The sequence below is a fragment of the Nannospalax galili genome, unplaced genomic scaffold, assembly GCF_000622305.1.
Source record: "Nannospalax galili isolate Female #2095 unplaced genomic scaffold, S.galili_v1.0 scaffold221, whole genome shotgun sequence".
Lineage (NCBI taxonomy): Eukaryota > Metazoa > Chordata > Mammalia > Rodentia > Spalacidae > Nannospalax > Nannospalax galili.
The window spans coordinates 1,202,020-1,228,744 of NW_008344592.1; the positions used below are offsets into that span (position 1 = coordinate 1,202,020).

General features: G+C 51.1%; 1 protein-coding gene across 5 annotated transcripts in view; it reads left to right on the forward strand.

Moving 5' to 3' along the window:
* Nucleotides 1-26,725, forward strand: part of Dlgap4 (DLG associated protein 4) — a 197,692-nt gene that overhangs the window by 122,785 nt on the left and 48,182 nt on the right. For 4 of the 5 annotated variants that reach the window (XM_017800033.2, XM_008840787.3, XM_017800031.2 and 1 more), the window contains exons 3-7: nucleotides 2,920-3,988; nucleotides 6,652-6,896; nucleotides 9,008-9,122; nucleotides 10,068-10,118; nucleotides 13,322-13,562. In XM_017800033.2, coding sequence (XP_017655522.1) covers nucleotides 2,993-3,988; nucleotides 6,652-6,896; nucleotides 9,008-9,122; nucleotides 10,068-10,118; nucleotides 13,322-13,562 — 1,648 coding nt within the window. In that variant the 5' untranslated portion in view covers nucleotides 2,920-2,992. Of the gene's footprint in view, nucleotides 1-2,919; nucleotides 3,989-6,651; nucleotides 6,897-9,007; nucleotides 9,123-10,067; nucleotides 10,119-13,321; nucleotides 13,563-24,196; nucleotides 25,176-26,725 lie in introns of those variants that run through there. The other variant, XM_008840788.3, reaches the window with a different exon arrangement.

The following is a 26,725-nucleotide window of genomic DNA, read 5'->3' on the forward strand; positions in this document are numbered from 1 at the left end:
GTGTTAGTTTGCAGATCTCATTCAGTTCCTAGAGTGCTTGCCTAACATGCACAAAATCCTAGATTCAATCCCAATCACTGACTAACAATTGGCGTAGTGGTGTATGCCTGTGATTCCCAGACCATGGAAGGTAGAGGCATGAGAATCAATTCAAGGTCATCCTTCACATGTTGAGTTCAAGTCCAGCCTGAACTACTCCTGCCTCAAAAGAAAAGAATTTTAATTGTTTAAATAAACAAAAGAAACCCTATGGGAAGTGGATAGATTCATAGAGACCAAAGGCATATTGGTGGCCAGGACAAACAAAGGATAGGGCATAACTGCTGATTGGATACAGAGTTATTGTCTGGGATTATGAAAACTTTTAAAACTAGACAGAGGTGGTGGCTATCCAGTCACTCAATTGTGTCACTCAATTGTACACAAAATGTTATTTGATTTTATCCCCAGTTTTTCAAAAGAGAGAAAGATGAAGAAAGTTGACCTTAAAATGTGAAAAGGGTGTAGTGTGGTGGTACACCATGTAATCCCAATACTTGAGAAGTGAAGGCAGGAAGATCAAGAGGTCAAAGCTAGCCTCTGCTACATATTAGGATTGGGGCCAGACTGGGCTACATGAGACCCTATCTCAAACAATTAAAATTAGGGAAAGAGCCCTGGAGAAATGGTTCAGTGGTTAAGAATACATACTGCTCTTAAGAGGACCTGAATTCAATTCCCAAATTTATGTCAAGCAACTCACAACCACCTATAACACCAGCTCCAAGGGAATCTGACACTCTTCTGGCCTCTGCCAGGTGCTTGCACTCATCTGTGCATACCCCCACACAGACATATACACATATACATATTTTTATATCTTAAAAAAATAGGGAAGGGGGTTAGGAGCCAGGGAATGCCCTCGAGCCAGCTTTGGCAGAGGGTAATGGTGACTATGCCTCCCAAGACACAGTCATAACCTCTGGAACTGATTGTTCAATGACAGTTTACCAGTACAGAAGAAGGTCGCGTGTGAGAGTTTCTAAGAGTGTGAGAACTGTGAAGAAAATTCAACAGGGGAACTCGTTTGGCGAGTAGGCAGGAAGCCAGAAGTGGCGGTGAGGCTATAGAAACTAGATTGCAGGACCTTCTGGACATCTACTCGGCTAAGGCATCTATCTCCTCATGCTCTCACCCTATACCCCTTGGCTGGAGGACAGCCCGAACACTGTGTCTTCCTTTGCAGACCAACCATGTAATCAAAAGGCTTGAGTTCTAGGCTTAGCTCTGTGTGGCCCTGTGGCATCAGTTCTCCAGGCTAACACTGTGTCTCACAGGAGGCCATGTGGCTGGGACCACATGCCATTCTGGAGGTAGGAAGTCTACAATAGGTCATAGAACATTCTGGAGGTTTGAGGGGAGAATCCCTCTTCTGCCTCTTGCAGTTTTTAGTGGCTTCCAGTAGTACCTGCCTCACGACTCAGCATTCAGTGGCCACTGTTTCATCTGGTCACATCTCTTACCTACTCTCATGGGTCCCTCCAACAAGGACCCCCAGGATTGGGTTCTGCCCCACTAGATGACCGGTGAACATCTCCCTATCTCAGATCCTTAACCTCAACACATTTGCAAAGTGCCTTCAGACAAGGACTTGGGTGTGTTTAGAAGCCCACCATACTTGGTAACTGGACTAACCCGGGGTTCCCCTGCACTCCAGGCACAGGCCACATCAAGCCTTCGGGCTCCTCTGAGCAGGAGTGGTGGGGCCCAGAGCCCAGAAACATGGCTGATCTCCACCATTTGGCCAAGAAGAGGCTCAGAATAGAAAGGGGTGTGGCTAAGTTTGGGACTGGTGTTTCCAGGATGGTCCTGGTTGGAAGGCCCTGGGGATCAGCTAGTCCAATTGACTCCATTTTACAGATGGGGAAAGTGAGTCACAGTGGCTCCACCCAAAGTCCACTCCCTTGGGAGACCATGCCCTGTCCCCCTGATCCCAATACTGGACCATCTGTCCCAAGCCTGGGCCTCTCTGTCCCAAGCCCTCACTGCTTCATCCCAGTAGGCAATGATGGGTTTGTGGGTTTATCAGCCTCTCTGATGTCAGTAGCCCCAGTACCCAGCCCAGAGGTCATGGTCATTAGACATTTGGGTTTACAAGGACATGAGGATCTCTCTGCTAAAATCTATCTGGCCATAGGTAAAATGCATCCTACCTAGCCCTGCTCTTTGGAGGCCTCTCTGGCTCTTGAAAGAGCCTAAGACAAGGTATGATCCAGAGGACAAAGGACATGCCCACCAGGAACCCTGAGGATACTGAGGACCCTGGATACTGAGAACTCTGAGATTCCCTGTATAGATGTCCCATATCTGCTTCCAGCATGGTGGTATACTCCCTAGAGACCATCCTAGTCGGCTGTTGTGGGGTGTAGACAGAGCTTTCGCTGTGAGTGTGTGTAACTTCATGTTGAGATGGAGTCTGAAATGGAAAGAGTATGGAGATGAGCTCACTGCCCACACTCTACTGTGGAAATGGGAGGAGACCAAGAACTCTGGAGTCCAAACTTGGTTTTCCAGCTTTCCTTGAACACCTGTCTGTCCAGCTGGGAGAAGAGCGTGTGTTTGGCTTAACACTTGACTGCTCGTAACTTTTACCATGTGCTCAGACACCGTGGAGACTCAAGCACTGCTCTGCTGTCCCTGGTGAGGTAGACTCTGTGGCTGAGGACTTACCCAGTGCTGACACATGTGCTACAGCAGCAGCCACCTCAAGGACAGCCAGCAGAGGGCATGGGCCTCAATGTCTGTTCTTGTCCTTGGCCTCATGGTGACAAGGGCAGACTCCCTGCCTTAAGCCATCCTCCAACCTCAGGTCTGACCCATCCTGCTCCCTGTCTCATCCAGTACTGCTAACCAGCTGACTTCTCTATCTTTTTTCCCCAGGACAACTGCTGCCCGGGACAGGTGACCTGGGCGCCCCATTAGGGCAACGGCCCCTGCCCCACGGGCCAGGATCATGAAAGGCCTCGGTGACAGCCGCCCCCGCCACCTCTCCGACAGCCTGGATCCACCACATGAGCCCCTGTTTGCAGGGCCTGACCGCAACCCCTACCTGCTGTCGCCCACAGAGGCCTTTGCCCGGGAAGCCCGCTTCCCTGGGCAGAACACGCTGCCCGGGGATGGGCTCTTCCCACTAAACAACCAGCTGCCCCCACCAAGCAGTACCTTTCCCCGTATCCACTACAACTCTCATTTTGAGGTGCCTGAGGAGAGCCCATTCCCTAGCCATGCCCAAGCCACCAAGATCAACCGGCTTCCTGCCAACCTCCTGGACCAGTTTGAAAAGCAGTTGCCCATCCATCGTGATGGCTTCAGCACCCTCCAGTTCCCACGGGGTGAGGCCAAGGCCCGAGGTGAAAGCCCAGGCCGCATCCGCCACCTGGTCCACTCTGTTCAGCGGCTCTTCTTCACCAAGGCACCCTCACTGGAGGGCACCACAGGCAAGGTTGGTGGCAATGGGGGCAAGAAAGGTGGCCTGGAGGACGGCAAGGGCCGGAGGGCCAAAAGCAAGGAGCGGGCCAAGGCTGGGGAGCCGAAAAGGCGGAGCCGCTCCAACATCTCAGGCTGGTGGAGTTCTGATGACAACTTGGACGGTGAGAGTGGTGCCTTCCGCAGTGGCCCTGCCTCAGGGTTGATGACACTAGGCCGCCAGCCAGAACGCAGCCAGCCCCGCTACTTCATGCATGCCTACAACACCATCAGCGGGCACATGCTCAAAGCCACCAAGAACACCACCACCGAGCTGACTGCCCCACCACCCCCGCCAGCTCCCCCTGCCACTTGTCCCAGCCTTGGGGTGGGCACCGATACCAACTATGTCAAACGTGGCTCCTGGTCCACTCTGACCCTCAGCCATGCCCATGAGGTCTGCCAGAAGACCTCAGCCACCTTGGATAAGAGCCTGCTGAAGTCCAAGTCTTGTCACCAGGGTCTGGCCTACCATTATCTACAGGTAAGTGTCTGCCACAGCAGGTAGGATTGGCGTGGGGCAGGGTGACGGTGGTTTGGAGTTCCAGATTCAGTGGTGAGGTTGCTTCATGCCAAGCCTCCCTGGAATGGGGGCTGTTGGGGGTCTCCTAATAAGGGGATCCCCTGTACTCCTCATGCTCTTAGTAGGGTATTGATTAGGCCTTTCATAATCTAGTCCTGAAGAGACTGAAATATGTCCCTGCCCTCTAGACTACAGATCTGGAATCTGAGCCGCTACTGGCTCTTCACAGGACAAACGTGGCATTCTAATGACCAGTCTCCTACCTGCCACCCCCATGAGACTGGATCCTCTTTGAGGACAGAGACCACATCTGATGCAGTCATGTGCCCCCCTCAAGGCCCAGGACAGGGTCTGACAGAGAGGAAGGGCCCAGAAAATGAGGGAAGCGTAGTTGGACAAATGGGTAAGGAAATCAACAGAGCTAAAAATAAGTAAGCAACAGTCCCAAAGACCAGGATGCTGAGAGAGAAGACAAAAGAACAGACAGGGAGATATGGGGGTGGCTTAGTGTGGGTGAGGAACAGCCCAGGGCTGCCAGTCCAGAGGCCTACCATGCTGAGGCGGTAGCGGGGAGACCTTCTCCTTTCTCATGCAGATGTGTATGGAGGCACTTAGGAACCAAGGCCACACAGCTTGAGAGGGCAGAAGGCTTGGCCACATTGTGTGCTGTGGCACAGTGGGAAGGTGGTTTCTGCAGAACAGGGCTAGCTGCTGTGAACTGGAAGGCAGGGTTTATGGACAGAGCCCAGTAGGTAAAAGTGACAGGAGCAGATTGCAGGTGGAAGGGGCTGCTCCTGGAAGTAGTGAGCACCGTGTCCCAAGGGTGTGCGAGCAGAGGCCTGGCTGCCATGAAGAAGCCACATCAGATGCATTATGAACAAAATGAACTTCAAGGTGTGACAAGGTCCGAGTTCTTGTCTTTCTCTATAAAGTTCCAGAGGCAGGGAGAAGATGGGAAAGAGTATTTTTACAATAGCAGGAAATTGGAATCTAGGCAGCCTTTTTGATATGTTTAGGGCCTTTGTGGCTCTCAGTCTGTTCCCGTAGTTTAGACACTTAGGGAAGATGTTTGACCACCCTCTCACCTTGGTGTGGTTTGGTCTGATGTGTAAAATACCCCCACAACACCAGGAGAGAACTCTTGACTCTGGGGCTTGTGCTGCATATTTGGTGACAGGGGGTAAGCAGGTGGGCTGGTCACAGGTTCTAAGCAGGGATGCCCAAGTTCCCTTTCCCTGGGGATAGTATGGGTGGGGGGGAATGGAACAGCTGGTGATGAGTGAGGTAGAATTCACATGTCCTAGTGACTAGATGGCTGGGCAGTCAGCTGGGGGTTGTGGGAAGGCTGGAGTAGCCTCTAGGAAGGGGGTTCCTCATCAGGAGGTATCCACTGGTGTCAAGGGCACAAGAAGGGTGTGGTACCCATGCAGGTATGCTGATCGAGGAGTATGCATTGCACTGAAACCTATGACTGGCATCCTCAGTGAGGCGTACAGCCATTCTGCACATGTGGCAGCAGGTATATGACAAGATATGCATCCAAGTGCAGTAGCTACTGGTCTGAGTGTGAGTAGGGGTGTATCACGTGACTTTGCTCTGTGTACATGTGGGGGGTGCGTATGATGAGATGGCCATTGATGTGCATTCTTGAGGAGGCATTCATGGGATGCTGGGAGTACTTGCATGGAGCATGGAGGGCAGGTGCCTGCTCCGCTCCAAGTGTGTTAAGTTGTATATATAAGACAAAGTCCAGGTTCCGAAGCACATAAATGCCAAGATGTGGCTATTCCTCCTAAAGTGACCATGTACCCAACTATATGAGTCTGCATACCCTGCCCCTAAAGCACTTGACATTGAAGTCAATGGAAGGGCAGTGGAGGTCCCCTCAAAACCACTTAGGACCAGAGTGACCAGGGATGCCCTCCTGCTGTGACTGCACTTGCCCTTATCACAGCCCTGTTCCATAGATGGTGTCCCTAAGGCTTACTTAGGGAAAACTGAGACCTTTTTCCTGAGTTGCCATTTAGCTGATTCATCCAAGCAAACACCCCTGCTATCTCTACCTCAGTTTCCCCATCTAGAACAAGGAATATCGATTGACTGGGATTTTACACTCATGCTGATATGCTAGTAGCCTCTGATCTCCATCTAGGGACCTCAGACCCCATCCTAGGGTCAGGCTCCAGTTCCAAGTCTGCAGTCTTTCTCTGCCGGGCTTCCATCCCTCAGGCCTGGTGTTTTCACTGTGGACTTAGATGCCATCACCAGAAAAGGCTCAAGTAAATTGATGGGACATGGGGTGCCCAATAAACATAACTGCAGAGGTCACTGTGATTACAGGACCGGGAATAGTTTTCCCAGCTTGTGATCCTTAGAGAAATCTGAGACTGGAGAGGAAGTGGACTTGTTTAAGGCCAGGCATTGAAACTGGCAGAGCCAGTTCTGGACCCAGGTAGTCTTCCCAGCCCGGCCTTGCCTGATGCTAGGTGGTCTCAATGACAGGAAAGCCAGCATGGAAGGTCCAACTCACCAAAGTAGAAACGGCTCCAGAAAGATCCATTTTCCAGGTGTTGAGGCAGACCCCTACAACATCCCATCTGAGTGCTGTCCCTGGATATTCCCAGGTGCCCGGCGGCGGTGGAGAGTGGAGCACCGCGCTGCTGTCCCCTCGAGAAGTGGACACCACAGCGGAGGGCCCCATCCCGTGCCGGCGCATGCGCAGTGGCAGCTACATCAAGGCCATGGGCGACGAGGACAGTGATGACTCTGGCGGTGGCAGCCCCAAGCCCTCACCCAAGACCGCAGCGCGGCGACAGAGCTACCTGAGGGCCACCCAGCAGTCTCTAGGAGAGCAGAGCAACCCCCGCAGGTGAACTGCAGCCCCGACCCTGAGACCCACCACCTTGATGGAAGCCCCGCCCTTTCATTTGTGCCACGCCCCTTGGGAGTCCATAGGCGAGCCCTATCCACTCACAAATCCTATCCCTGAACTTTAACTTAATGGGAGTCCTGGTCCAGCAATCTTTCCCTAAGGAAGCACTTGCAAGCTGATCTCCATAGACCAGCCTTCGCCCACAGGTGAGCTTCCCACACGTACAGTAGGTCCTTTGGGTACCTGGCCTTTTCTTTTGGCTACCCTGGGAGGAGAGTCCAGCTCTGCAAATGGATCTTTGTCTCTCAGCCTCAGGTCCAGGTGGCTTCCTGGGGTCCTGTAAGGGCTTCTTCAGGCTTAGGCTGGCCCTGCATGCTCACAGCTTGTCACTAAAGAACCCCACCATGATCCATCATGAGTCCCACAGTTATGATCTAGCCACAGGTGGTTCTCATCTTTTGGTGAGCCCCACACATAATGAGAATTTGGTGACTGGTCCATATAAACTCTGCGACTGGCATAATGTGCCCAGATAAGTTCAGTCCCTCAGGGGATCTGCCCCAGGGGATCCCTTCTTCAGCTGAGTACCGCACTCTCAGTGAGCCAATCCTGTGTACCAGCCTTTCCTGGGGGAGGGCCATTGTCACCTGTCCTTGCCCCTGCAACTGACCCCTATAGCAGGCTCCAAGACTGGGAGGGGGTGTAAACCCAGAAGTCACAGAGTCAGCCAGCGTTCTTCAGCTGTCTTCCAACCCAGGAAGTTCCATCCTGTTGCTTTAGGACTCTGGAGGATCAGAGAAAATAAGATTATTCAGCTCTTCCACACCTGGTGTCTGAACCCAGGCTTCCCAGAGGAGGTAGCCTAGGAAGGCTGGGACAGAGGGGGGAGGGGAGCAGGCCAGGAAGCAGCAGTGATACTGTGGCTGGAGCAGCCACCAACTGGTGAGCTGGTATAGAAGGCCAGCTGTGGCCTCCAGGTGGAAATCAGAGCACCATCAGTCAGCCCCAGCTGTCCCTCTCTGAGCCTCAGCTTCCCTATCTTTTTTTTTTTTGGTCTTTTTGAGACAGGGTCTCCGTGTAGCCCTAGCTGGCCTGGATTCGCTATGGAGACCAGGCTGGACTCAAACTCACAGAGATCTGCCTGCCTCTGCCTCCCGAGTGCTGGGATTAAAGGCATGTACCACCACGCCTGGCCAGCTTCCCTATCTTTAAGTGAGGGGCTGAGCTGGACTGGGCTGGCTTCTATGACCTCTTTTAGTCCTGAGAACCTGTAGTTCTATAAATGATCAGTGAGCTTTATTTAGGGTGGGCAAGGTGGGCAGAATCAGAGTCCAGGCCTTGGGTGAGAGGGATCTGTCATAGAAACGGTTGCTGTCTGTTGGCTCTGATCTTTCTGGCCACATGCCTGCCCTGATGTGGTGATCTGCATCCTAAAATCCCTACTCAAGCTCCATGCCGGCAGAGCATCAGCCCCATTCCATTAGTAAGGGCTGTAAGATAGAAGCAAGGGGTAGCAACTCACCAGGCTTACCCAGTCAGGAAGCTGGAGTCTAATCCATGCCCCATGTCAGTAATCTGAACTGTTCAATGCTTATGTGTTTATTTCCAGAATAAAGATGGGGAGGTGCCCAGGGTTAGGTAGGTGTAGGAAAGATTGACAAGTTGGGGCTACAGGGTAAGTGGCATAGCCGTACCTGGACATCACAGTGAGAACTGAAGCCCTTTGGGCAGCTCTAGGTAAAGGCTGAGGCTGTGGGCTCTAACCTACCTCTTTCCAGTCTCTGGAATAGCCCCCAGATTTTTTAGGAAAGAAGGGTGAGCCTTATAGGATTAGACTGGGCTGAGAGGCCTTGAGTTTCAGTCAAATGCAAGCACTTGCTGCCACCTTGAGGCTATAGTTGGCATGACAGGTGAGGGCAAAGCTGGGAGCTCTCCCTGGCTGGACTCCCCATTTCCCCTGCCCGGATTGGCAGTGGCTTCCATTTTTTTTCTCCTCTGCTATTTTTACCCCTCTGATGATCCTAGACAGTCTTCTCCCCTCTGGGCCTCAGTTTGCCAGGCTGAACAATGGATGGGCTGAGCCCTGTCTGCTCCCCACCCCCTCCCAGGAGTCTGGACCGTCTGGATTCAGTGGACATGCTGCTGCCTTCCAAGTGTCCCAGCTGGGAAGAGGACTACAACCCCATCAGTGACAGCCTCAATGACACGAGCTGCATCAGCCAGGTAAGGATGGCTGGAAGGTCGAGGGCTCAGTCCATTGTTGCTCTCGGCCCAGAGTGCTGGGTCCAGCTGCCTCCTCGTATCTCAGGCTTGACTCAAATGTCCCCTCCTCAGAGAGGCCTTCCCTGGTCACCCTGCCTACAGTAGTCCCTCATACTATTCCTGGACCCTGCTTAACCTGTTACTATTTGGAATTATATTAGTTTGCTGATCAATGGGTCATTCTGCCTCTTGAGGCTGGGGTCTTCCTACAGGCAGGGATCCTGTTGTCTTATTCCCTATAGTGCCAGCACCTGGCCTGGCATCCAGTCAGGCAGATGTTCAGCAGCTATCTGCTGAGTGGGCATGCCCTGCCTGCCCTGCCTCACCCATTTCATTTGCTCTCTCCTCTCAGTCTCCTGAGTCTGCCCTCCATGTTTCTCTCTCGGCCTTTTCTCCCCTTGTCCACATATTCTCTAGGTGTGTCTCCTCCTCCATGGTTCTTTCTGTCTCTCACACACCCCATCTCTATCCCTGCCTGGCCCAGACTTGTGGGATTGGGCAGACTGCCCGCCCCCCAATCTCACTCATCACTCCTTGCCCAGCCTCATCTCTCCTAGTCCAGAATCCTCTGTCCCCATCCCCAAAACCTTAATCACCTAAAAGGTTGAATCACCTAAGCTCCATAGGTGGTCCCAGTGTCACTTCTGGACCTGGGGAAAAGAAGACTGGGTACTATCCATGATCTGTATTTCTGGGTAGGCGGCCTGCCCAGGTGAGAGGTGGTCTCAGGAAAAATGGCAGATTATGCATCTTCAGTAAAATACTCAGTCCCAGGAGTAAGCTTCCCATCCCCAAGGAAGTTAAGCAAGATATCTTAGCAGCAGGGTCTGGCCAAGGTGAGGAGGAGACCTGAGAAGCCCAGCCCAGGTCTGGCCTTCCTGTAACCCACACAACTCTCTCCTGCAGGTTTTTGGACAGGCCTCCTTGATCCCCCAGTTGTTCGGCCATGATCAACAGGTCAGTATGTTTGACATTCTCATGCATCACAAACCAGAGTGCAGGGCTGGGTCTTGCAGCTGAGTAGTCCTGGCACCCAACCCGGGCAAGTCCAAGCAGAGCCACCACCATGACAGTCACCTCTAGTGAGGATGGAGTTTAGGTGCACTTTGGTGTCCTGTCTCTGCGCTCCCTACCCCATCTCTTTGTTGTGCTTCAGTTTCTTAAAACTGGGAGTGCATGAGCTAGTTTCTATAAATGGAGCAAAAAGTCACTGCAGGACAATGGAGCTTTTTCCCTAAAGTCTTCTGCCTCCTTCCCTCTGAAGCCTGGGTGGGGTCAGGGGAGACTGGTTGGTTCAGATACCTCTGAATGGGTCAGGTTGGAAGTGTCAGCTGTTTGGTACTACACCATCTCCCTGACGACCTCCCTCTGCCTCTCCTCACATCCCCAAACCTGGGTAAGGCCAGGAAGACTTTTGTTAGGATAGGTTGAGGGCTGATGGTATCTGCTGCCAGGTCCCAGCCCCCCAGATCCCCTGACTTTTCTCCTTCCTAGAGCCCCAGCACGACCTTTAAGGATGTGGGAGTGTTGAAGTGAATGTAGAGACTTTAAACTTCACAAAAGTTGGCAGAGGCAGTGCCAAGTGTGGCTCTGTCTGACTGAGAAGTACACGTCTCATGAACACTCATCCTGCCCCTGGAGGTGGCCCCTTCTCTCCCATCCCCAGGACCACAAAGTGGGAGACAGAAGGTACTCAGAACTCAACCCCTGTCATCAAGAGTGGGCAAGGGACTGTCCCAGGGCATACATCACAAATCAGCAAAGCTAGAACTGGCTACCTCCTGATTCCAGCCATGATGCCTTATGTGTCAGCTCCCCCCATGTTACAGGGATGATATGTTCCTCAGCAAGGAGTCTCCTGTAGGCCAGGTGATCCACTTCCACAGGTATGTGCTAAGCATCTGATGTTAACGTGCAGAGCCCCAGGGCAGCCCCCCACAGTAATACCTCAGGGAGACTTGTGTAGCACACTTCCCTGCTACCTTGGGAGTGCCTCAACTGATTACAAACATTTGCTTGTTCCACCTGCCTGCATTATGAGGTGCAGGTGACCAGGGGCTCTTTCCTGGATTCTCTTCTGAGCATTCAATGAGTTGTCTCATGTATTCCTGGTTATAGTTGAGATAGGGTCTCACATATCCCGGCTAGGCTTAAGCTCCCTCTGTAGTGCAGGCTACCTTAAAATTCTGATACTCTTGTTTCTACATCCCAAATGCTGAGGTGACAGGCACGAGTAACAGTACTCAGTTCTCTTAGTCTTGACAGCACTTTGGAATTGAGGCTGTAATTAGCCCTGTTTTATAGATGGAAAACTAAGGCCAGAGTCAGTCAGACTTGCCCATATTCATATTGCAAGGAATGATGGACCCACAATGGAAGCTCTGGTGGACTGTCTCCAGAGCTGTTCTATTGTGCTGTGCCCCCAAAGCAAGACCTCAGTTTGCAATCCTGGAGGATATACACTGATTGCTTTAATATCCTCTCCGAGTGATTTTGGGCATACCATGTGGCCTAATTTCAACTTATCAGACCTGTCCAATAGAACTTTCTGCAATGATGGCAAATGTTCTGCCGTCCATGTTTGTCCAAGGTAACTTCTTGTCACTAGTCACATGTGGCTTCTGAGCCAGTGAAATGTGGACAGTATGACCACCTAACTTTATTTAATTCTAATTTGTTTAAACCTAAATAGCGCAGCCACATGTGGCTTGTGGATACCGTATTAGACAGCACAGATTCAGACCTTCCCAATTGAGTGAGGACACATCAAGTCATTTGACCTGATGGTTAGACAAACAATTGCCCTGGCCGTTCTATTTCACACAAACAAGAAAAGGCAGGCTCAGAAAGCACAGGGCTACTGAGGTTACACAGCTGGGTTGGAGCTGGTCCAGACCCATCTTTCTTCCACATGGTGATCAGTCTGCCTGTACCCTCTCCTTCTCTAGCTCTGGCCTGCCCTCAGACCTCTACCTAGTGTCTATCTGTGGCCAGCTGATTCTTCAGCTTATGCTGTGTGATCTACATGCTACCAACATAGCCTAAGATGTGAGTCAGAAAGCTCTTCCAGAACCCTCAGAGAGTTTATGTGTGACAAGGCCCCTCCATGTCACACCTCCACCTTCTGATTTGCAGGATCCTAGGTGGTCATCTCTGGAGGGACACTTAGGAACCATGTAAATGAAGTTGAACCAGATGTAAGATGGCAAATCTACCCAGCACTGTTCTCTATATTGCCCTAATCCTCACTGCCACTCCCCTCGTTCTAACCCATCTTCTCTTACCAGGCTATTACATCAGCTTCATCTCTAGCTTCTGCCTCCACTCCAGACCCTTTCCCCATCCTCTAGCATCCAGTCTGAAACCAAGGCTTGATTACTTCTCCTTAAATTTATGTTTGGAGTGCTGGTTCTGCTCCTTCCTCAGTGGGTACCCCTGACAAATGTCTCCCCCTCACTGGCTCTTAGGGGTTTTTGTTTTGTTTTGCTTTGTTATGAAATTAAGGCATTGGACCATACAGTGGTCCAGCATACCTACTGAAATGCTAAATATCCAGCACACCTACTGAAACTCCCATTCCAATACTCAGGGCAGGCACCACAGACTTCTTTCATGCTAAATTCAGATGTGTTGTTAAAATCTTTAAATTGATTAGTGTGGACAAGAAGATTGAATCTTGCCAACACCCTGCAGTATTTCTCCTCTCTTCTCACTGTAGAGATGGGAAAATAGAGGCAGGCCTCCAGAGGTGAGAGAGGCTGTTCACTTCTTTTTTAAAAATATTTTATTTATTTTTATTTTATGTGTATGAGTGTATTACCTGCATGTGAGTGCACTGTGTCGTGCAGTACCCACGGAGGTCAGAAGAAGGCTTTGGATTCCCCTGAAACTGGAGTTAAGGATGGTTCGTAGCCACCATGTGGGTGCTGGGAATCAAACCTGGGTCCTCTGCAAGAGCAGTCAGTGCTCTTAACCACTAAGCCATCTCTCCAGCCCCGGCTGTTTGCTTCTTAAGGGCTGCATCTGCCCATCTGTGCCGAGTGAGTTGGGTGGAGAAGTGGGCTAAGAGTCAGCTAGACAAAGCCCTGAAGCTGAGCAGTACCCCTTTCCCCTGGACCAGCAAAGATGCCTGCTTCTGATGCCTGCTTCTGTTGGGACAGGTCCGAGAGGCAGATCTGAGCGACCAGTACGAGGCAGCCTGTGAGTCGGCCTGCAGCGAAGCTGAGTCCACAGCAGCAGAAGCTCTTGATTTACCACTGCCCAGCTACTTCCGCTCACGAAGCCACAGCTACCTGCGAGCCATCCAGGCAGGCTGCTCGCAGGAGGAGGACAGTGTCTCCCTGCAGTCCCTCTCCCCACCGCCCAGCACTGGCAGTCTCAGCAACAGTCGCACGCTTCCAAGTGAGTACCATAATGAAGGACGTTTGATGTTTTGTTTTGCTTTGTGTCATCTGCAAAGAGATCCCAGGAACTCTGCTGGGTGGACCAGCCTGGGGAAATGCTGGGGAGGAATTCATAGGGTGCTGATCACCACCAGAAGGATGATAGAGAGCAAGTGGCCTTGGGGTCAAACATCCCACTAACTGGCAAACTGGAGCCTAAAAGGGGGTGACAGAAACAGACTATCCCATGAGCAGATGATGGAGAGGGCTTGCACCCAGGGATCCTTGGCTACTTTTCGTCTTACAGTAGCATCGGGATGGCAGGTGGAGCTTACTAAAAGGGAAGTACCACTTGGGGTAGGCAGTGTAGGCAAACCTGTAGGGAGAGCAGAAACCTTCAAGGAAGGCAAGAAGAGCAGTAATGAAGGGGTGCAGTCTGCTCCCAGCCTTCCCAAAGGGCTGAGTTTGTTGGTTTCTCTCATACTCACCATCAGGAATGGCCTGGCCTTCCTGATGCACGTTCTGACTCCTCCAAAGATGGCCTCTGCATGCGCAGAGGAAGGAGTGCATTGGGTAAGCAAGCCATGCAAAAACAGAAGTCAAGACCAAGAAAAAACTGTACAAATTCTGGTTTAGTCAAGTCAACCTTGATCTTGCTTTAGCTAGCTAGTTCTCTTTCCTGAACCTCAGTTTCCCCATCTCTAAACTAGACCCCAGTTAGCCTGGGGGAGCTGAAGACTATGTTGAAAGCTCACCTGCCACATTCTTACCACACACAGACCCTAAATAGTAGTAGTGGGCCCACAAGTAGTAGTGGTTATGACTGCTTCTCAACCTTGACTCTGAATTCTGACAACCAAGGACAGTAGGGGTTGGACTGTTGTAAGAAGAGACAGCTGCTTCAAGTGCTCAGCTGGTGTTTGATGTCACTGAATGAACCTGAGTTCCACAGATGTTCTACAAACAGGTAACTGACATTGATTAAATGAGCTAGTCTTTGTGGGGGCCAGAGCAGAAACAGGAGTCCCACAGCTGCCTTCCACACCCTCCCCAATCTTCCTGCCCCACCCCCACCCCCAGAGTATATCTGAGGGCAGATCCCTAAGCTTCTCCAGCCACATTTAGAACTGAAAGCACAATCTCATTTTAGATATTAAGAGTCCAGTCTAGTCTAATTCAAAACTTCAGACTCATCTGCCCCAAATCTTGTGCACCTGCAGCTAGGGGCCTGCCATGGCCAGGAAACCAGTGGGGAGCTAGATGTATGTGGTAGTCCGTGTCTTCTCTGAGCTTTGTTCGTCATTGCTGTTTCTGGTTCTACTGGTGTTGGGACTCTCTGAACCACTGATGCCATAGGCTGGCTTTCTGTCCTATCCTGAAGGGTTTTCCTGATGTCTTCTTTCCTGGCACTGCTGCTTATGCCCCCTCACCTTCTCCATCTGGTAGTTCATCTCCACCCAGCCTCTGCTAGGCAATCTGCTTTCTGTCCTGCTGGCCAGACATCTGGGGCAGAGCTGTCGGAAGACAACTCCATCTCTATTTTCTCTCCTGGTAACCATTTAACCTATTTGAAAAGAAGCACCATTGCATGTGGATTTGAATATGAACTGCTCTGGTACAGCCTTCTTTCTTGACCTGCTATCAAGTAGGCCACCAGCTTCTCTACTTTAGAGGTCTCCAAGCTGGAGCTGAAGCAGCTATGCTACAACCTCCAAATGGCAGGCTGTCTCAGTGCTCTGCTATAGTCCCATGGGGGCCTCCTGTACAGACCACATTCCCCACACCCTGAGAAGTTCTTAAAGAATGGGTTTGAAAGGACACACAGCATCCACAGAAATTTACTGCAAATAAACCCTTACTCACCAGTTTCTTCCAACCCCCATTACTAGTGCCTGAAGAAGCATAATAGCTGCACATCCCGGAACTGGGATGGTTCAGCTCTTGCTTCCATCACACTGCATAAGAAACATAATACAACAATGAATATTACTTCCTGCCCTCAAGTTTGTCAGTCTTTCATTCTCCTGGGATCAAAGGTCCTCCTGGGATCAGTAGTCTAGCTAGGGTGAGTTCTTCTCATGGGGAGGGCAGAAGGTAAGCAAGCAAGGCCAACTAACAACACAAGCACATTCAAGGTCCAGCATAGACAGGTATCTGCTAACATCCCGTTGACTAAAGCAAGTTATGGGATAGAACTCAAAATCAAAGGTGAGGACCTTCTTGCCTTTTATAGGAGATTTTTTTCATATAGCAAAGGAGGTGTAGATACAGAGCAAGGTGAAGTCTCAGGGGCAAGCATCCATTATGCTGTATTCTACTCATTCATTCATTCCTCTCCCACATAGAAAACACTTATCCCTACCCAAAATGCCCCAATGTTTCATCTAATCATAGCATCAGGATCCCATGATCTGTGTCAGGTCTGATTGTAGCCCCTCTTGATCAACCAACCTATGATCTAAAAACCCAAGTCACCTTCCCTGTAGCCCAACACCTCCTGCCCCTAGCATACTTGACAAAATAAGGACAGGATAACTGCCACTCACATGCCTCAAAAATCAGAGGGATTCAGACTTACTGAACCATGGCAATTCTGAAGTCATTCTGAGCAACTCATTGGGCAGATACCCTCCAACAGGAATATTCCTGGCATATCTCCTATACTGAGAGTATAACCTTTGGAGCTTAGAACATTAAAGTGGTTGATGTCTTTATACATCTACTTTGGCCTAAGCTGATCAGGAAATCCATTCTCCTACCTCAAATATGTTGCAGGTTTCTATGTCTGTAATTTTATGTAACTTCCTCTACCAAAGTCAGCCCATTTTGAGTCATGTCTCCCTTGACATAATGATGTTTAAATCTACATTAAAATATTTCAATTTTTGTTTTTATTATGTGTGCACGCATGACGTGTGTGTGTGTGTGTGTGTGTGTAAACATGCATGCCATGGAGTACATATGGAGGTCAGAGGACAACTTTATGGAGTTGGTTCTCTCCTTCCACTTTTATGTGGGTTCTAGGGATTAAACTAAGATCACCAGGTTTGTGCAGCAAGCTCCTTTACCTGCTGAGTCATCTCACTAGCCCCTAAAATCTTTTAAAAATAAAATCCAACTTTGCTTCATTAAAAAAATAATATACAGGGCTGAAGAGATGGCTCAGCAGTTAAGAGCACTCACTATCTGTTCTTTCAGAGGACCTGGGTTTGGTTCACAGCACCCACATGGCAGCTAACAACTGACTGTAACTCCAGATCCAGGGGAATCTGTTGCCCTCTTCTGGCCTCCTCAGGCATTGCACACATGGGTGCACTTATATATACTTACAGGCAAAATACTCATACACATAAAATAAAAAATAAAAATAAATTTAAAAATTAATATACCAGGCGTAGTGCTGCTCACCTTTAATCACAGCACTTGAGAGGCAGAGGTAGACAGATCTCTGTGAGGTTGAGGCCAGCTGGTCTACATAATGAGTTCCAGACCAGCTAGAACTATAGGGGGACCCTATCTCAAAAACAAAACAAAACAAAAACCCCACAGTAATAATAATAACAATAATTATTAACATTGGTTAAGCAATAAAAAAACACATATAGACACACACTGTGCATATTCTATATGGACGAACCAGCATTTGTTATTAAATGTAGAGGTGTAGGGCTCCAATTATTCTGTTTGGGGGCTTTTACCTAAACAGATATAGTCAAGAAAGTATTTTGGGGGCTGGAGAGATGGCTCAGTGGTTAAGAGCACTGACTGCTCTTGCAGAGGACCTGGGTTCAATTCCCAGCACCCACACGGCGGCTACCAACCATCCTTAACTCCAGTTCCAGGGGAATCCGAAGCTCTCTTCTGACCTCTGTGGCATTGCATGCCATGGGTGCCCTCACATACATGCAGGCAATATACTCATACACATAAAAAAATAAAAATAATTTTTTTTGTCTTTTTGAGACAGGGTCTGCTTGTAGCCCCAGCTGTCCTGGAACTCACTATGTAGACCAGGCTGGCCTTGAACTCACAAAGATCCGCCTGCCTCTGCCTCCTGAGTACTGGGATTAAAGGCGTGAACCACCACGCCTGGCTAAAAATAATTTTAAAAATTTTTATTTATTATTTTTATTTTATGTGTATTGCATGTATTGCCTGCATGTAGGTAAGTATACCTGTGTCGTACAATGCCAATGGAGGACAGAAGAGGCTGCCGGATCCCCTGGAACTGGAGTTATGGACAGTTGTTAGCTGCCATGTGGGTGCTGGGATTCAAACCCAGGTCTTCTGCAAGAACAGTGTTCTTAACTGCTGAGCCATCTCTCCAGACCCCAAAATAATAATTTTTTAAAAAGTATTTTGTGACAACTCACACCTGCCCAGACACATGTGCACATATGCACCTACATATATAGAAAGACTGGTGCCCCTAAACGTGTATGTGTGTAGTATGAAAACAGGTTTGGGAAGATGGCTCTGTCGGTAAAGGGCAAGCATAAGGGCCTAAATCCATTCTTCAGAGTTGTGAAAAAGAAAATCCAGCTGGGTGTGGTGGCACACCCCTTTAATCCCAGCACTCAGGAGGCAGAGGCAGGCAGATCTCTGTGAGATTGAGTCCAGCCTGATCTACATAGTGAGTTCTAGGCCAGCTGGGGCTACAGGGAGACCCTATCTCAAAAAAAAACAAAACCAAAAACCACAGAAGGAAAATCCAGGTGTGGCAGCACAAGCCTGTAATTCCAGCACTGGGGAGGCAAAGAGTTGGGTCCCTGCAGCTCATTGCTTAGCCTCCATAAGGTGGAGATTGAGGATGACATCCAACATCAACCTCTGGCCTCCATATGCATGTGCACACATACCCTCACACATTTGTGCCCACATACATAGACATGTGTGCACACACAAAGCAAGTAGATGTGAAAACACATGCATACCGATACTTTCACATGTATATATGTACACCTAATTCAACACACCCCTGCACACAAGTACATACCTGTGTGTCTCCATCAAGGCTCCCACACCCATGCCTTTGAGGAAAGCGTGCCTTGATAGATTCCCACTCCCAAGTTTTCCTGTTAACCTTTACTGCAGGTTTCCACAGCGACCACCACACACCTGCTTTTCTTTACCCTCTGTTCCCTTCATGCTCAGCACGTAAACTCACCTGCCTCCAAGGAAAACCAAAGCCACCACATTTTCAGGTCTGTGGCCAGAGCTGTAGCTGTTCCCTGTGGCAGTTTTGTGCTGAGTTAAGTAAGAGAAGGCCTCAGCTTCTTAGACACTTCACCATGTGCTGATAAGTCACCATGATGTATAGTTTCCATTAGAATAAGGTTCATTACTTCCATCTGCCAGAAACTTGTTATAATAATTCTATAATGTGATTATGTCTACATTGTGAACAGCACCCCCACATACATATGGGGCATCCTTAATCAGTGTAAAACATACAACCATACATGCCAATCCAGCCTGTGGTCACCTCCTTCTACACATAGGCCAACACACAGCCACTGTCTCCCTTCAGGGTTCATCTCTGCTCAGAAGGTTCCCCCATCAGTGTCCTGCCCCTCACCTGCCCACTTTTTGAGTCCCTGTGTTGCTGAGAGGCATGAGAACTCTTTTGTCTCTGTCTCAGTTTGCAGACCAGATGCAAGCAGGTGGGAAGATATGGGTGAGGGGTGGATATTGAGGCAGTGGGAGCCTGGCAGAACTAAGTGCTCAGGAGTGCCTGAGGCAGGGTGTGGAGCTGCCCTCCCACTACTCAGAAGCTGGCAGCCTCCCAGCTCCATTGCTGCCACTGCTACCCTCCCTCCCCCTCTCTGACCCAGATTCCACATTCCAGAAATAGCTGTGGCTGGTGACTGGCAGACTGGTCAGCTCCAGCTGAGACAAGAAGGAAACAGCAGCTCAGCTGCCACTTGTACATATCCCTATGCAGCCAAAGGACACCTAGGTGACATGGGTGCTGTGACCCTTTAGTCTGCCTCTGATCCTGCCTCTCCTCTCTTTATGCCTCTGAGAGAGATGGAAGAAAGAACAGTGACAAGCCTCCCTCCTGCTCCCTTCCTCCCTTCTCTTCCTGAAGCACACCCCCCCTCCCCGAATCTTTGCCTTCTGTTTTTCCCTCAGCCCTCTGTTCCTTCTCCCTTCCTTCTCAGTTTCTGGCTCTCCCCTCCTCCTTTCTGTGTCTCTCCCACTCTCTTTGAATTCACAAGACGCTAGTACATCACACAGGGGCCCCAGCCAGCCCGGAGTGGGGTTGGCTGCTGTGTGGTGCCCCTGCTTCTGCTAACTAGACTCTACACCGATGCATTTGAACACCTGGGTGCATGTGCACATGCACACGCAGGCACACACGCACAAGTGCACACATTTGAGACTATTCTCTATCTGTACTGAAAGCTCCAGGCTGAGATGGATAATTTCCAGTCCAGTAAACACCCCTGCTCTCTGCTCAGAGGCCCTGAGTTCTAGTTTCAGCTTTCTGTGTCATTCTGAGAAGGTACCTGCCCCTCCCTGGGCCTCACATTCACTATCTGAGTTTTGAGGCTTTGCTTGAGTCTCATCTGTGACCATCCAAGTCACAAGTTGCTTTTCCCTTCCTTCTTTGTCTCTTCTCTCATTCCCTCAGAACTCTACTAGTTTCTTCTGATTCCCTTCTCTTCTCCCACCCACATATACAGGAAGAGAGGGTGGCAAAATCCCTCAGTCATTTTACCTCCCAAACCTAGCCCACCCTAATCTCTAGTTATTACACTGCAGGCTCCTGTCAGTTCAACCCATCCAATCCCCAGAGTGAAAGGCAGAGAGGAACCCCAAGGAGCAGAGATTGCAAATAGCCTGTGATGCATGTGTCATTTCTGATCCTGGAGCTCAGGACCAAGATTTAGTCAAGCCAATTAAATATGCTACCAATTAGTGATGTGTGCTATGACCAGAGTTACACGTCTGATCCCAGCGCGCTCACACACACATATTGCGGGGGGAGAGAGGATTTCACAAAGTGATGCAGCCTAGAGGCGTTGTCACAGTTAAGGTCACTCAGCAAGTAGGTCAAGGAGCTGTTTCCCACCTAGATCAACCTGACTTAAAAGCCTGAGTTCTTTCTTCACTGTCCTGTAGGAGTTAGGAGGGAAGCAATCAAGGACGTGGCAAAGACCAGGAGAATCATCTAGCAGCATGAGCAAGATGGTCAGAGGCTGCACTAGTGGTCCAGGCAAAGGACAGTGAGGCCTGTGAGGGGCCATAGGGTCAGAGTGACAGGATTCAGGAGGCCCCTGGAATCAAACTTCTCTACTGCTGAAATAGGTACCTCTCAATAGAAAGCATTGACAGAGGCAGGCTTCCTCTTCGGTTTCCACCAAGCCGTTGGCCCAGGATGTTCCTGGGTAACTAAGTTCCTGCTATATGCTAAGTGTATAGATCACTGTTGTTTTTTGTTTTGTTTTTGAGACAGGATTTGACTGTGTAGCCCTGTAGCCCTGGCTGGCCTGTAACTTGCTATATAGACCAGGCTAACCTCAAACTCATATGTACCACCATGCTGGGCCCACTCTTCTAATTTTTAAACAATATTTATTATTTTCATTTTATGTGTATTACCTGCATGTGTGTAAGTGTACCCATGTCATGCAATGCGTGTGAAGGTCAGAAGAGGGCACTGGATTCCCTGGAACTGGAGTATGGATGGTTGTTAGCAGCCATGTAGGTGCTGGGAATCAAACCCAGGTCCTCTGCAAGGGCAGCCAGTACTCTTAACTACTGACCCATCTCTCCAGCCTCCACTCTTCTAGTTTTTAAGCAATTGAAAGAAATAGTGGTCAGACAACTCAAGGATTGATGGTCAGGCCTCCAATCCAGAACTGAAACTTTTGGACAAGACAAGGCAGGGCATCCTGCCTCCCTCAAGAGATAGAAGTCACATGGAGGAGAGACAGAATTGCAGTAGCTTTGTGAAAGGCAATTAGTGATGTGAGCTTTGCAATGAAAGGAACTTTTGTTGATAAATATGTACTGGTCATCCACCACAGGCCAGGCTATGCTATAGGCATGATGACACCTCAGTAAACAAAATGTGCACCACAGGAATGGTGGTGCACACCTTTAATCTTGGCACTCAGGAGACAGAGGCAAGTGGATCTCTGTGAGTTCAAGACCACCCTGGTCGACCTGGTCTACATAGCAAGTTCCAGGCCAACCAGAGCTATACAGTGAGGACCCCCCCCACACACACAAAAGAGGAAACACTTGCATGACAGTATATTTCATTGGAAGTGGGGGATACAAAACTATAAACCTAAATAAGCTCACTGGAAAGTTGCAGAGTGTAAGAGGTCCTAGGACTGGTAGCAGAAGAGGGGGAAGGGTGTTGGAGTATAGACAAGGCAAATAGGGTAGAACTCATTGAAAAAGGATTTTTTTTAGTAAAGGCTTCAAGGAAATGAGGTGCTGGGAACATGCTCCAGGCAGGGTGGAGAGTGATGCAAAGGTCCTGAGGGAGAAGGGTGCATGGTCTGTAGCAGGAGGAGCCCAGGTCAGTGTGGTTGGGACAGAGCTAGGGAGAGAGCCCAGGTGAGAGATGAGGCAGAGGGAATTGGGGAGCTTGGGCCTAACCACAGGCCATGGAAAAACTCTGGCTTTGGCTCTGAGTAACATGGAGAACTACACATAAGAAACAACTCAGGCTGCAGGCAAGAAGTGTGTAATATAGCAATGCTAGGGTGAGGGTGGGGTTTATGCAACTCCTAGATGGGATCTGAAAATCTAGTCAAGAAGATTCTTTAAGGGTTAGATGTAGAATGAGGGAGGACAGCTGGATGCATGGTGAGAAGGGATGTGAGAAAAGGCCTGGCTTCTCTAACTGCCATTTGGGCCCCTGGGGCTGGGGTGCAATTATCTGCCACGGAGTTTGTTCACTCTCCCTGTGAGGGGAAACCCAGGCTGGAGATTAGAGGAGGGTCTGAGTCCTGCCTGGCTTCCTCCTCAGGCCAGGGTCTAGTCAACTCCACTTCCTAGGAAGGCTAGCCTGACACTTAGGGTTCTTGGGCAAGGACCCAGTACACAGCAGGTGCTCCATTAAGTCTTCTGGGACCTTAAAATATCACCATTAGCGGGAGGCAGAGGCAGGGAGAGCTCTGTGAGATTGAGGCCAGCCTGGTCTACATAGGGAGTGCCAGGCCAGCTGGAACCACAGGGAAACCCTGTCTCAAAAAGACTGTGTGTGTGTGTGTGTGTGTGTGCATGTGTCCATCAGCCAAGTGCTGAAATTCCCCAGGGGTGTGTGTGTGTGTGTGTGTGTGTGACCATCAGAAGAGTGCTGAAATTTCCGCAGGTCCAAAGTCTCAAACTTGGTGAAGTACAAACTGAAGCTGCCCATGAATTAATTCTGCCTGAACTGGATTCAGGGGGTCAATCAAGGACCCCACTGTGAAAATCCTGTCTGTGACTAGTTTCTCTCTGGGGGACACATGGGGCTGGTGAGTCCCAGAGAGGAAATGGGATTTGCCCAAGGCTACACAGGAGTCTGCTATTGAATTGAGAAGGTGGAGGTGAGATAGAGACCTCATGCCCAGCTGAGTAGGGATGTCAGGTCCTATGATGAATTTTTCTTTTTGCCTTTACTTAGAAAGTGAATAGCAAAGTGGAACACGATGATTAGCTGCCAGTAGGATGCAGCAAACTACTTTGAAAGTGCTTAGCACAGTGCCTGGCATCCAAGGAACTCACCAACCCTCCATCACTTTCATTATCATTACACCTTAATTAAAAAGCAGATGTTTCCTGGAAACACTATTGCCTTCTGCATTCCTCACAGCCTTCCGTGTAAGATACTCCTCTGCATTCGGTGTTCTGGAAAATATATGCACATAACAGGCAAGGGGCTTGACTTGCCTGAGTCTGGTTCCCCCAGCAAGGCGAGATGGAGCTGGGTCTGTGGCTGGCAGACCTGCTGCAAGGAGAGGACCAGGTCTGCGAGAGGAGAGGAGATTCACGGGGAGAAGTGTCCTCTTAGACTCAATCGGTGTGGTCTGGGGCTCATTTTAAGGATAGGAAGACGCGGGACGGTGGAATGCGCATCTCGTCCAAGACCACTGGTGTCATCTGGGACCCCATCTCTAGGACCCCTAGTGAGCACAGCCCAGGATGGAGAGGATCGAGCACCAGGCCGCTGAGTCGCTAGGACCTTACTGTGCGGGGCCGGATTCCTAGGCCACCGCCGATGGCTCCTCTGATCCTCTGCTACGCGAGTCGCTGGCGGACCAGGCTGGCCTCCCCGCTTCCTGCACAGAGCGTGTGTTGCGTTCCAGCTGGAACCGGTTTGGCTGGGCGGTTCGGGAGGGCGGAGCCGTTTCCCCCGCCCTCCCCCAGCACGGGCATGCGCGTGCCGTCGTGGGCGCGCACTCCCCTTCAGGGACGGCCTGGGCGTGAGCAGCGCTGAACGCGCTTGCGCGTGCGTACTGGACCACGTGCCTAGCCGGCTGCGCGCGCCCCGGATCGGCCCCGGAGTCCGGGGCGGTGCGCGCGCGGCTGACGCGGGGGGCGGGGTCGGGCGGGGCAGACGCTGGGCTTTAACCCGGAGGCCCCGCCCCTCGGGCGTACAAAACCGGAGCCTCAGGCTGGGCCGCGTGAGGGAGGAGGGTGAGTGCCCGCCGCTGGCCGCAGCTGCCGCCAATCCGTCCGTCACTCCGTCCGTCTGTACGACTCACGTCGCCGCCGCCGCCGCCTCCTCAGCCCGGACGCCCGGGGCTCGCCCAGCGCCGCCCGGAGCAGCCGCGGCCCCGCGAGGAGACGGGCGCCGCCCCCGCCCGGCCCTACCCTGCCCTGCCCCCGTCCTCCCCCACCGTCTGTCCGCCCGCCCACCCGCGCTTCCGTCTGTCCGGCCACCAGCCCGGCCCCGTCCCCGCCAGCCCGCTTTGTCTCTCCCTGGCTTGCTGTCTCTTTGTCTCTGCCCTTGCGCTCTCGGCCCCTCCCTTGCTCCCGGGTGTCAGGTCCCGACTCCTAGCACTCGCCTCCCGCAGCCTCGGTTCGGGCACCCCCCTTTTTCGGGACTCGCCCCTAGATCTGGGGCCTGTCCTTCCGAACACGCTCCACTCCCCCAGGGCTCCCCTGAGCTTACCGCACATCACCCGGGGGGGGGGTCCTCCCTGATTCCTGGGGAGTGGTCTTCCGCGTGCCCCTATTCTCTCAGGGTTTCCCTCTTCTGTGGGGTCCCCGGTATCTGCCAGACCCCTGCGTCCTTTGGAAGGACTCTTTGAGCCCCCAGCATCTCCCCAGCTCCCTGACTTGAGCGCCTGTCTCTACCTTTGCTTGGATTTGTCTGCTGTCGCTGTCCCTCCTTGTTCTCCGAACGCCCCACTTCTCTGGACCCGGGTCCCCCGCCTTCTCCCCTTGCCTCTATCCCGCGCTTCTGTGTCGGTGGTCTCATCGTTGTGTCCCGCGCTCCCTCTGAGCCTGCTTCTCTGCCCGGGGCTCTTGCCCCCCTTGCTTCTCCGCCCCCGACCCCCTGTCGCCCCTTCTCTCTGTTCCTTATCTCTCGCCCTCTCCCTTTTTCTGTCTCTGCTGGGTCTCTGGGTCTCTGACCCCCATCCGGCCCTCATGGCTTTGTGTCTGGAGCTCTTGAAGCAATGTGAGTGGTGGGATGTCCGGGTCGGGCCGGGCGGAGTCGTCCCGCAGGCTGGCCGCGGCCGAGGCTCCATGGGGTTCGCGCTGGGGCAGGGGCTGGCGCTGGGGCAAGGAGGCGGTGGGGCCTCCGGGCCAAAGGGGACAAGGAGGGCGGGGCCAGGCTGTCTGGCGGAGAAGGGATTCGGGGCGGGGGGCTTCCTGCTCTGAGGCTTCTGCTTTAGTTGCTTAAGTGTGTGGATGCGGGCGCCCTGGGCTGGGCATCTCTGCCGGATTGGCCCTGCATGGCCTAGCACTTTGTGATCGCTTGTGGGCAGGCCTGGGCTATTTTGGATCCCACAGCAGGATGTGATATCACTTGGGCGTTTATTTAGACCTGGCTGAGGGTGGGGGCTGCTTTCTTGCCAATTTGAGTAATAAAATTTTGCAGGGGGGTGTGGCCTCTTAGGCAGCTGGGCTGTAGGGTTGTGGCCAGAACTTTGCAGGCCACCCAGAGTGAGCAGAGAACAGGGGTCTGAGACTTGGTCCTGCTGAGAACAATTCAAGATAAGTTAGGAAAGGAGTTGATTGTACTGTGACCACCCTTGGTTTGGCAGTCTTAGACTGGGTTTTGACCTTGAGTGATACCATTGAACTCTAAGTCTGTTTTCCCATCTGTTAAAAAAAAAAAACGGGGTGGGGGAAGGTTGAGAGGGGTTGTTGTGAAGATCAAACAAGACATTTGTAGACATGCTTTATGAACTGTCAGCCTGCCTCTAAACAGCCCCAGAGAAAGTGAAATCTGCCCCTTGGGAGGGTATGCAGTTAGCTCCTCCAGAGCTGGGAGAGTGATCCAGGCCCGGGACTCAACTCTAGTCCCATGTGGTTGTTCAGAAATGCACCTGGCGGTCCAGAGTCCCCAGTGATGCCAGGTTGCCTTTCCTCAGACAGTTTGTAAAGATAAGTGGGTGTGTTCAGAGAGGTGTCTCTGCTGGGGGACAGGTGGATTTTCTATGTGCCATCTATTGTTTAGGGGTAGGCCCTGCTTAAACATTGGTACTTGGAAACAAAGTGGGTTAGTTTTTGGTAGTGAGCCATGGCCGCTTTTCCATAGTGGGGGTGGGAGGGGCAAAGGCCCTAGTTGAGAGAGACTCCATAGAGAGCTGTGGTCTGCTTTCAGTGACCCTAAGATGTCCTAGAACTTTGAAGCAGGGAGTGAGACTTAGTCTTAACAGAGATGAGGCCCAGAAAAGCCAGAGACCCGCAAAGGTTTGAGCATCTGGGTCCCATCCCATGGCCCTACCTCTGAAGTCACTACCATGCTGGATGTCACGGGTCTCAGGTGTATAATGACAATTTCCAACACACACAGATCTTTTTCTGTGCACTTTGTGCTAGGCACATCCCATGGATTACTTGCAGTCAGGAGGAAAAAGGGCTTGGTCCCTTGCCTAGAAGTGAAGGGTTCAGGATTCTGGCTCCTGTATGTTGCCCACTCAGGGAGGTTACTCCCTTGAGTATCACCTTCCTAATTTAAATGAGACTAACAAGCCTTGTCTTGAGACTGATTCTGAAACC